This window comes from Cetorhinus maximus, chromosome 17, assembly GCF_964194155.1.
Source record: "Cetorhinus maximus chromosome 17, sCetMax3.hap1.1, whole genome shotgun sequence".
In the NCBI taxonomy this organism is placed as follows: Eukaryota; Metazoa; Chordata; class Chondrichthyes; order Lamniformes; family Cetorhinidae; genus Cetorhinus; species Cetorhinus maximus.
This window is the reverse complement of record NC_135895.1, coordinates 69,166,019-69,178,083: the sequence shown is the minus strand read 5'-3', so window position 1 is coordinate 69,178,083 and position 12,065 is coordinate 69,166,019. Positions and strand designations below refer to the sequence as shown.

The window sequence follows — 12,065 nt, the reverse complement described above, 5'->3', positions numbered from 1 at the left end:
CTATTGTTATCCTGTTTGTGTTTAGCCACATATATCATAGCCAATTGGTGTATCAATATTGTAATTAGTCATTCCCTATTGATATGCTAATTATGTCATTATTTATTCCCTACAATTAAATTTAAGCTGAACCATCATGTCCACCAAATTTGTCACACATTGTCACTAATGTCATGTTGGAATACAGTAGATTCATTACAATGTATTTGATAAACTCAAATTTCCAGCATTTTTATTCCCATTTCTTATCTACATGTGGTAGTGTCCTTATTAAAATATTCCCAAATGAAACACAAACTATCTGGTATAAAACTTTAGCAAGAGGTTTGGGAAATATAATTGTGTTGCAGATTTCCACATGGTCCCAAGAGATACAGCAGAATTCAGACTTAACATTGATAAGTGTAAATCACATTTTGGCTGACCTCAGTAACATGTAAGATGAACCATTTTAACATAGTGTGTGTCATATCAATGCATTGCAATGTAACATTACCTCAAGATGTAAATAATGTTAAAATGCCTTTAATGTTGTGTATACATGTACCAAATGAAAATTTTAATTGTCACTCCTACTTTGCAAGGCTAAAAAGTGACATTATGACATTAATGTAGTGATTATTTTCCTCACAGAACAAAAATTACTTATCAGTAATATTTCTACAAGTTGTTTACCTTTTGTGGTGTTATGGAGATTTTGATTTGATAGCTGATCTGTAGAGTTGGAAGCTCATATATTTTTATATATATATATATATATATATATATATAGGTAGATATATACAATATAGATATCATAGGGATAGAACAATAATTGATAGCAAATAGGAAAACAAACTTCAAACTTTCTAAAACTCTGCATCTGTGAGGATGAACTTAAGCAAAGAGCAGAATGTTACAATAGAGTCTTATTGATAATCAGTGAAATACACTGCAAATTAAAATACAACACAATAAATGCTCTGTAAGTCATTCCTTTGTATTTAAAGGGTATAAAATATATATTGGACAAGGTATTGGAAGTTGCCAGTGTTCATGGAACCAAAACGCAGTAGGTGTTAATGTTTTCAAAAATAAATTTAATTGGCCCACCCAGTGTCTTCAGGGAGCTATTGTCTTATCTTAAACTCGTTTAGGAACAGTGCATAAAATGTTTGCGCTTCACCAAGGGAAATTTGCCATCTGTGTGCATTGCAGCCTCAGCCCAGGGCAAGGATGGCTTTGCCAGCGGCTTGAAGGTGTCCTTGGCCATAAACCTTTGCACGTCAGGCACATTCCAGGCTGGAGCAGGTGATATTTGGAACATTTTCTGGTTCGCCATTCATTGCTACATCAGAGAAGTAAGTTATTAGGCTCTTTAAACGAAGTAAGTTGAATACATTTCATTCTCACTTGCTAGAGAGAATTATGTGAAGTGAGCACGCAGCTTTACCAGGATTGCAGGCTTCCAGTGGTGCATGCTGCTATTGGCTGTACACACATCACTTTGCAGGTGCCCCATGTAAATTATAAGATATACCCCAACTGGAAGAGATTTCATTTCCTCAATATGCAACTGGTGTGTGACCAAACTCAGCACATCATGCAGGACAATGCAGGTATCTTGGCAGCAGTCAAGATGCCTTGATTATGTGACAGTCCACTTGTATCATCTGCTGACGACTGATTCATGACTCAGGTGCACAACCAATGTACATGTGGACAGCATGCATATAATGAAAGGCATGCTGCTGCACAAAGTACCAGCAAGCAATCCAATGCTTAAGCATTGCTTTTGCTACCTGGGCTGTTCTAGAGGAGCCTAGCAATACTCAGCAGAGCACCTGTCAAAGCTACTGATTTCAATAGGGGAGAGCACAGACAACCTTGGAGGATGACCTCCAGCAGCTCTGACCTGGAAAGCCTGGCTTTGGCCTGCACTACCTTGAAATGGGTAGCAGAAATCAGGGCTGGCTGGCTGACAGGCAATTGGTAGAGTGGAAGTGGTAGGCAGATGAATGCCTTAATCCTGAGAGACTACAGCAGGTTTGTGCTCTACGAAGCCACTGCAACTTTCATGGGCAAGACGGCAGAAATTTTAGCTAGGTGTTGGGTGATCAATTTCTGTACTGCTGTGACACCCTGCAAGTCCCTTTCACATTGGTATCCACAGCTATGATGGCATCAGTATGGACTTGTGTGACAGCAGGTTGAGCTTTCATGACTTTGGTCTGAGCTTTCACTGCAGCAGCTGAACATTGGGTGATTTCCACTTGTGTTTCAATGGAAGATGAGACACGGCCATCTGATGTTGCCGCATCACGGTTCATTCCAAATATGTGCTAATGGAGTTGTCCAGCACTTGCACTCTGGAAAGGATGGATTCCAACCTCTGCACAAAGTCCTGTGTCAAGTTGGTGATGGACATCATAATGCTCCCTGACGGTGACCACAGAGGTCCTGCCGGTCTTCCTAATGCACCAAGCATTTCCTTGTGCATATCCATCAGCCTTTTTCTGTAGGCTAACCCTTGGAAGTTCTTATCTAATTCCTCTGCAACAGAATTGTGAGTGACTTTGCCCTCTGGGGAACTGGCACTTGAGCTGTCTTTGTCCTTTGCCCTGCCTGGAGGCCACCTGTGTCTTGTGTCTCACCATGTGCAGATCCTGCCTTTAAGCTACCCTCTAAAGTACATGTAGTATCTGAGCTATAGCTGAGTGACTGAGATTGACTCTGTTTCTTCATTATCAGTGTCTTCCTGCTCTACACTGGCTGCATGCTTCACATAAATGAGTAGGCAGTGTTTGCATGATGCCTCTATGAGAAGCAATGGGTGCAGTTTAAATGGGCATCATGATCTCCGCAATTGTTTTCGGGCCTTATCGAATTTCATGTCCTTTATGCATACCCCAACTTTTTAACTCCTTGGCGACCAAATAAAATATAACAATTGGAAATGGTTGCAGGTCCTTAGTAAAGTGTAGATGCAGTGCCACTTCTGTTGCTCATTATATTAGATTACTTGGGTTTTACAGAGCAATGACAAAGTTAACAACAAATACAGTCTGTCTGAATGTGCTAAAACTGTGGGTCATTGGGATTTGAAGAACACAGAAAGTTGTCCATTTCACTGTTTCGAGTGTGTTCAGTTTAATGTTTAATATTTAATAACACAGAGACTTTGTTGATAGTTTACATTGTTCACAAAATATAAAGGAATGAACTTACTAGGAAGCTATTGCATCAATGTGTCTCCAAATAGCTCGTTGGAGTTTACATTATTAAAACTAAAATGCACCATTTTCAACTTTGTTCATACCAACGGGAAGAATACAAAATCAGGGGATGTAGTATGTGTTGGATTTTCAAAAAATATTCAATAAGGTGCCACACAAGAGGTTATTACACAAAATTAGGAGGGATGGGATGGGCTCTTCGCCTCAGCTATTTTTAATCTACGTTAATGACTTAAATGAGAGAACTGAGAAAACTACCCAAGTTTGCTGATAATAAAAAGTCAGTTGGGAATGTAAGCTGTGAAGAGGACACAAAGAGGCTGGAGAGAGATATAGACAAGTTGTGAGTGGGCAAGAACTTGGCAGATGGGATACAATGCAGCAAAGTGTGAAGTCATCTACTTGGTAGGAAAATAAAAAAGCAGAATACTTTTTGAATGGTGAGAGTCAAGAAATGTTTGCATCCAGAGGGCCCTGCGTGTCCTTTGTACAATCATAGAAAGTTAACATGCATGTACAGCAAGCTCTTGGGAAGGCAAATGATATATTAGCTTTTGTTACAAAGGGATTGGAATATAAAAGTAAAGAAGTCTTACTACAGTCATACAGTGCATTGGTGAGGTCCTACTGAGAGAACTGTGTGAAGTTTTGGTCTCCTTATCTAAGAAAGGTCATACTTAACCTAGAGAGAGTGCACCAAAATTCACAAGACTAGTTCCTGGGATGAGGGGATTGTCCTATAAGGAGAGATTGAGTGGAATCTACAAGAAGGAGAGGTGAGCTAATTGAAACACACAAAATTTTAAAGAGTCAGTCTCAAAATAAGAGGTTGGCCATTTCGGACTGGGATGAGAAATTTCTTCACTCCAAGGGTTCTGGGTTAGAAGCCTCTACCTTGAGAGCTGTGAATGCTAATATATTCAAGACAGAGGTCAATAGAATCTTCAGCACCAAGGGAATTAAAGGATAAGGAAATAGTGTGGGAAGGTGGAGTTGAGGTAAAAGATCAGCCATGATCATTTTCAATGGTGGAGCAGACTCAAAGGGCCTAATAGCCTACTCCTGCTTCTATTTCTTACATCCTTGCTAACCAAACAGTCATCTCTGTGCAATTAGGCTAATTTGGAGGTGGAACTCCGAGTGCTACCAGTTCAAAAGTCAAGGTTTGTGTTGTTTAAGCAGCAAAACAGTTGGTTCTTGATGGAGGAAATCACAGGTTTCAGAATTGAATTCATTTGTCAATTGAACTTGCTTTCAACAAGTTGCAGTGGAAACAAATATCTCTCCTCATGTGCATTGTGTCGTTTCTCTGAAGCTGCAAAGAAATCCTTAGGCCCTGTCTTGCTCACCCACTTGGACCATAGTGTTAACTAAATATATTAAAAAAAATAAGATCTTTATATCAGAATAAAATTAACAAAATTTAAACAGAAGAGTATATTTCAACTGAATCATGTTAAATACAGTGAATGACATATATAAGACATTGACCTCAATAATAGCGACCAAAATACAAACTGAATGATGAGTCTTGATAAGGTTCATAAGTTCCAAAACTGACATCTTGCAATTTCTGCCATGCTTAATAACAACTTGACTTAAATTCTTGTCACAAAGATTTTATGAATCTGCTAAAAGATATTCTGTAAATTGTAGAATTTTCTACAGATCATTTTAAAGTGAAGTTGGTCAACAAGTTTAATTTCACTCATGACTAATGACTACACTATAGAGTTTTTAGTAACATAAGATGCTGCCTAGTAATGATTATGAATTGTCCATATTTTTGAAAGTTGTTGAGAAGAAGCAAGTTAATCCTCTTTGTAAATAATTTCTATTTTCTTTTACAGAATGGTGAACTCATTAGTCAACATAAGGGGAAAATCAACACAGATTCAAATGGTAGTTTATTAATATCTTCACCAACTGGTGAAGAAACTGGGGAATTTGTGTGTACAGCAACAAATGCAGCAGGCTACGCCTCACGCAAAGTTCAACTGACAGTTTATGGTATGAGTTCATATTCAATCTTAATTTAGTACAAGAAGAAAATATAATATTGTTTATAGATCACACTCTGGCTTGAAGAAGGTGTGTTCAAGTCTTAATAATAAGATGCGTTCAGGGTCGATATTTTGATTCATGGCAAACAATGTAATTTTTCTCCATATGCTTAAAGGATATGAAAGCTGTTTTTTTATTTATATTTAACAGACGAGGCCATATAGTGCTGTTACGCATTCTCAATTTTTACATATATTTTCTTGCAAATTGTGCTGATGAGTGCAAGACAAAAAGCTTTGACAAAATATGTCCCCTTTTTCAGCAATACATATATTTTTGTTATTCTGGCACATCCCTGCACATCAGTTGGCTCTGCACTCATCCAGAGCTCGGCAACAACTGACATGATAGTGAGACAATTACTTTCTGTCACTGTCCAACCTACAGGCTTTGAATAGGGCTGGCCACAACACAGTTGTACTTTTCCCATATTGTTCATGTTGACAATGGTAATGCTAACGCCACAACATTTTAAATTAGCAGTATCGGTGGTAAAATGTAAATATTGGTGATTCTTATACCAATAAAATCAAGACAGAAGTGCAGTTCTGTTAAAGAATATTGAATTTTTCTACTATTTCATACCAAACAGATTACCGTTGCTGAAAAGTTGAGGCCCTCTTGACCTGTGATATGCAGTCATGTCACCTTTCTTCTTCGTGATTTCAGAATAGTAATCAATAGGAATTCCTGCTCAATGGTTTGCACTTTAAGTTATTGGAGACATGACAAATCAACCAGAGTAGAATCCTCACAAACACGTTAATTATTTAACGCAGAATACTGGATTTGATCAAACAGTAATTGGTTCAGGGCAGTATATCCCAAGATTCAAAATCATTTCTGATGCTAAAAAATGTTTGAATTTTACCAATAATTTGAAAGAAGCCAGATAAATAACACAGAAATTTGAAATTTAGGGCTAGATTTTCATCTCAGAGGCAGGAATCAGGAGGCAGGATTAATCCCGCATTATGATCTTGCCTCTGTCGTCAGGCTGCCAGGAAAGAAGATTTTCCAGCAGCCATGGCTCTAATCGGCCTGGAGACAAACCGCATGAGGTGGGTACAGAAGCAGGATGATTCTCGAGCGGGCAGGTTAAAAGACTGCCCCCATTCCCAAAAACAATCAGCCCAATTCTTCCAAGGGAAGAAGTGCCAAAGGTTGAGCTGCAGCGGGGAGGCCTCACAATTTATAGAATTTTAAACCTTGTGATCAATGTAGACTTCCCCTCACCACCTAACTCCATCACCCTCCTCACTCCCTCACCCCCTCATGCCCTCACTTCACCTCCCTGAACCTTACCCCCTCACACTTTATCCCCTTTATGAACAGAACACTCAAGTCCTATTATAACAGTTGGAAGCCATTGATTAGCCCATAAAACTACCCATATATATATATATATATATATATATATCTATATACATAGGCTCTTCAAACCAGCTATGTATCCAGGGTCAAACATTTGGAAAATGATTAAGCAACTGGATTACAGCCAGGAACCCATAAAACTCCCCAAGTAAACAAACAGTCTCAGCAGATGTCTGAGGTGAAGACATAAAAATAATGGGAGAAGATTAAACATTTACGATTGTTATCATTCTACGCTACCCTTTCAATAGTGTGAAATATACTTTACCTTTTTATCTATTAGATGAACATTTTTTACTCATCTGAAGCCTTTTTCACATTTACAATGTTGAACTTTTACTTGACAGCTTGCCAGATGGCAGAAGGTTACTGGCAAACACATTGTTTAATGTTAGTTGCATCTTCCAAAACAGCACTGCCATGAGTCACCTTAATGAACACATACAACTCATTTAATGATGAACTGTAAAGGAGGCAAAATCTTTTTATTTAACTTCTAAACTCTTCCCACCCCCAATCCATGGTTCATGCCTCCATGTAGCTGGAATAAAACCTGACAGCTGCTAAAGTCTTGTCACTCCCCTGAAAATTAAAAATCTTACCTAGGGTGGGCTCTTAATGAGCTCACAATGAGGTTAAGTGGGTTAGTAATAGGCATAGGTCTGGTTTCTGCTTGCACCCTTTCCTGCACTGCACAAAATGATGCAAGGCAGAAACGGAGGCGTGATTTCCAGCCACGCAGCTTGGCAGCCATTCTTTTTGCCATCCGTCTCTGTTTAGTCCCATTTCATGGCAGCAATATCTGGCCGTTAGCATTTTTAAAAAACACCTATTCTCAGTAGTGCGTCTTTTTAAATTACTCATCCACTTCATTTAATCTAAACAGAAAAGGGAATTATTAACAAATAAATAAGTGATTAGATTTCTAAAGTGTACTGCTTTCTCTTTGTCCAGTTTGCTGTTAAATGCCTCCTTAATACACGTTAAGCATAAAATGGAAGCAAGTAATCAGGAAACTCTCTGTGTTCTGATTAAAAGCTTACATTTTGCTTAAAGTCAATGATTAATTTTCCATGCAATTATCTGAAGTCAGGTCCAGATGATTTGTGTCCCAGACTGCTGAGGGAGGCAAAGGAGGAGATCGCAGGGGCTCTGACCCAAATTTTTAATTTCTCTCTGGCCACGGGGAAGTGCCAGAGGACTGCAGAACAGCTAATGTAGTTCCGTTATTTAAGAAGGGTTGTAGAGATAAGCCAGGGAACTACAGACCAGTGAGTCACACGTCAGTGGTAGGGAAACTATTGGTGAAAATTCTGAAGGAGAGAATCTATCTCCACTTGGAGAGGCAAGGTTTGATCAGGGATAGTCAGCATAGCTTTGTCAGAGGGAAGTCATGCCTAACAAATTTGATTGAATTTTTTGAGGAGGTGACCAGGTGTGTAGATGAGGGTAGCGCAGTCGATGTAGTTTATATGGATTTCAGCAAAGCCTTTGACAAGGTCCCACATGGGAGACTTATAAAGAAGGCAAATGCACATGGGATACAGGGTAATTTGATAAGGTGGATTCAAAATTGGCTTAGTTGTAGGAGACAGAGGGTGATGACAGATGGATGCTTTAGTGACTGGAAGCCAGTGTCCAGTGGTGTACCACAGGGATCTATTATTCGTCATTTATATAAACGGCATAGATGACTATGTGGGGGGTAGGATTAGTAAGTTTGAGGATGACACAAAGATTGGCCGGGTGGTTAACAGTGAAGTTGAGTGTCTTGGGCTATAGGAAGATATAGATGGGATGGTCAAATGGGCAGATAAGTGGCAGATGGAATTTAACCCTGAAAAGTGTGAGGTGATACACTTTGGAAGGAGTAATTTGACAAGGAAGTATTCAATGAACGGCATGACACTAGGAAGTTCTGAGGAACAAAGGGACCTTAGCGTGTGTGTCCATAGATCACTGAAGGTGGAGGGGCCAGTTAGTGGATTGGTGAAAAAGGCATATGGGACACTTGCCTTTATCAATTGAGGCATAGATTACAGAAGTAGGGAGATCATGTTGGAGTTGTATAGAACCTTGGTGAAGCAACAGCTAGAGTACTGTGTGCAGTTCTGGTCACTACATTATAGAAAGGATGTGATTGCACTGGAGGTAGTGCAGAGGAGACTCACCAGGATGTTGCCTGGGAAGAAACATTTAAGTCATGAAGAGAGGTTGGATAGACTTGGGTTGTTTTCGTTGGAGCAGAGAAGACTGAGGGGTGACCTGATCGAAGTGTACAAGATTATGAGGGGCATGGACAGGGTGGATAGGGAGCAGCTGTTCCCCTTAGTTGAAGGGTCATTCACGAGGGGACATAAGTTCAAGGTGAGGGGCAGGAGGTTTAGGGGCGATGTGAGGAAAAACTTTTTTACCCAGAGGGTGGTGACGGTCTGGAATGCGCTGCCTGGCAGGGTGGTGGAGGCGGGTTGCCTCACATCCTTTAAAAAGTACCTGGATGGGCACTTGGCACATCATAACATTCAAGGCTATGGGCCAAGTGCTGGTAAATGGGATTAAGTAGGTAGGTCAGGTGTCTCTCATGTGCCGGTGCAGACTTGATGGGCTGAAGGGCCTCTTCTGTACTGTGTTAATCTGTGATTCTGGATGCATACTGTATATTTGTTTCTTAAAGGAATTGTTTCTGGAGCTCTTAACTTACTTTGAATAGAAATGTCAAAAATGGGCTTAGCCCATGTTTTCAGGTGGCTCTATTTTATTAGTTCAGGGGTATCACTGGCAAGGTCACTGTTTATTGCCCATCCCTGATTGCTCTTGAGAAAGTGGCGATGAGAGATCTTCTTGAACAGTTGTGGTCCATGTGGTGTAGATACACCCACAGTGCTGTTAGAGAGGGAGTTCCAGAATTCTGACCCAGCGACAGTGAAGGAACAGTGGTAGAGTTCCAAGTCAGGATGCTGTGTGATTGGAGGGGAATCTGCAGGTGGTGGTGTCCCCAAGTGCTTGCTTCCCTTGTCCTTCTAGGCTGTAGAGGTCATGGGTTTGGAAGGTGCTATTCCAGAAGCCTTGGCAGGTTGCTGCAGTCCATCTTTTAGGTGGTACACACTGCTGTCACTGTCCATTGATGGTAGTAGGAGTGAATGATTGGAGTGCCGATCAAGTGGGATGTTTTGACTAGGCTGATGATGAGCTTCTTGAATGATTTTGAAATTGTGAAAGGAGGCAGCCTCCCGAAGGAAGATCTGGGCAGCCCAGCACACTATTTCACTGTTTAAATATTCCCCCCACCCTTCCTGCAGCCCTATTACAAATGGTTGTCAGCTGCCATGTAAAGGTGGGGCGGGGGGGAGGGGGTGGTGTGATTCCACATCCATGAGGACGGTCTGGAAACTGTGACCACTGTTAAGTAGCAAGATTTTAAAAGTGCTGAGAGAGTGACTCCATCTTGAGGCACCATCTCACTCACTTGCCTGCACCTTACTCACAAAACCATAGCTAACATCCTTCTCTAATGCTGTCTTGAAACTTCATCCAAGTACACAGCCCTTGCCAGTACGTGTAAATTATCTTACGAGAGTGAGAGGAGTGGCAGGAGATGAAGCCAGGCCCAGGAGTGGACCTGTGGGAGAGTGAGAGGGGCGGTGGGAGATGAAATCAGGCCCAGGGGTGGACCTGTGGGAGTGCGAGAGAGGCAGTGGGAGATGAAATCAGGCCCGGGGAAGAGCGAGAGGAGCGGTGGGAGGAGTCAGGAACTAGAGCTTCAAATTCAACAAAAAACTATGTAAGGAGTGACATCACAAGACAGCAGGTGAGTATAGCAGTTTTATTTTTGCTCATAAAACTAGAGAGGTGTGCCAAACTCAAAGCTAACAATCTGTAACTTACTATTGTTTATTACATCAATAAACTCATTAAACATTTTTATTTAAGTCTTTAATAATACATAAGTTTATTTCTGTTAAGTTTAGATAGTGGTCTAATCAATAAGGGCAGGCAGGGCATCTCAGTTCTATAGAAAGCTCATCCCGTTCCATGTGAGAACTCCAAGACCCTTCTCATGTCCAGGACAATCACACATGTAAGAAGTGTTCTTAGTTGGGGGAGCTCGGATTCCAGGCTTCAGAGCTTGAGCCGCAGCTAGAGTTGCTGCATTGCATCCATAAGGCTAAGAGCTACATGGGTAATATGTATCAGGATGTGGCCACTCTGCAAGCTTTGGGAGTTCTGGAGGAGGGTAATCGATGACCGCCAGTCAAGGAGGACCGGACAGGTAGTGCCGGGGTCCCCTGAGTGCATACTGTTCTCAACAGGTATTCAGTTCTGAATACTGGTGATGCTGCCTCTGGGGAGTACAGCCAGAACAATCCATGGCACCACAGTTGCCTCAGCTGTACAGGGGGCAGGGGGAAGATTGGGAAAACAAAGGTGAGCAGAAATTCTATAGTTAAGGGAGCAGGTATGTGTTTTTGTGGCCAAAGACGTAATTCCAGGATGGCATGTTGCCTCCTAGGTGCCACAGTCAAGAATGTCATCGAGTGGCTGCAGAGAATTCTGAATGGGAAGGATGAACAACTGGAAGTCCCATATCGGTAGCAAATTGTAGAGAGAGGGATAAGATGCTGCAAGCAGATTTTAGGGAGCTCGGAAACAGACCAGCAAGCAGGACCTTGCTCTCCCACAGGTCCCAAAAATTGTAATCTCTTGGTTACTCCCGGTGCCACATACCAGTGCCTATAGAATTAGGACGATGGAGCAGTTGAATGCGCAATTGAAGAGATGATGCATGAGGACAGGCTTTAGATTCCTGGGACATTGGGACAGTCTGGGGGAGCTGGGCTCTGTACAGGCTAGATGGGTCGTACCTAAATAGAACCAGAGCTGATCTCCTTGCAGCATGGTTGCTCATGCTGTAGGGGAGGGTTTAAGCTAACTTTGCAGGGGGTTGGGAACCAGGGTGTAGCATTAGGGATAATAAACAAGGTTGACAAAGTTTAGGGAGAGACTGATAGTACTAGAGTAAGAAAGAGTAATTTATTAAGTGGGGACAGACCAAGAGGTAATGCAATAAGATCTAAATTAACTTTACAGCATATGTATTAAAGGGTGGTAAATATGGCTGGTGAGCTTAAGGTGCAAATAGAAACATGAGAATATGATGTTGTGGCGATAACAGTGACCATGTTCAAAAAGTGCAGTACCGGCTACTAATTATTCCTGGATACAAGGTGTTCAGGAAAGATAGGGAAGGAAAGAAAGGAGGATGGATGGCTATAATGGTTAAAGAAAATATTATTGTTCTAGAGATAGAGGTTGTCTTGGAGGAGTCAAGGACTGAACCTATTTCGTTGGACTTAAGAGTCAATAGAGGCACCATAACACTACTGGACGTTTCTATAGGTCATCAACTAGTGG

The 12,065-nt window shown here is 41.2% G+C and overlaps 1 protein-coding gene across 6 annotated transcripts in view; it reads left to right on the top strand.

The window, feature by feature from the left end:
- Positions 1 to 12,065, top strand: part of hmcn1 (hemicentin 1) — a 701,874-nt gene that overhangs the window by 332,297 nt on the left and 357,512 nt on the right. For all 6 annotated transcript variants that reach the window (XR_013579326.1, XR_013579325.1, XM_078561403.1 and 3 more), the window contains exon 21: positions 5,066 to 5,225. Coding sequence is in view for 4 of the 6 variants with exons in the window: in XM_078561403.1 (XP_078417529.1) it covers positions 5,066 to 5,225 (160 nt within the window). In the remaining 2 variants the exon portion in view is untranslated. The remainder of the gene's footprint in view (positions 1 to 5,065; positions 5,226 to 12,065) is intronic.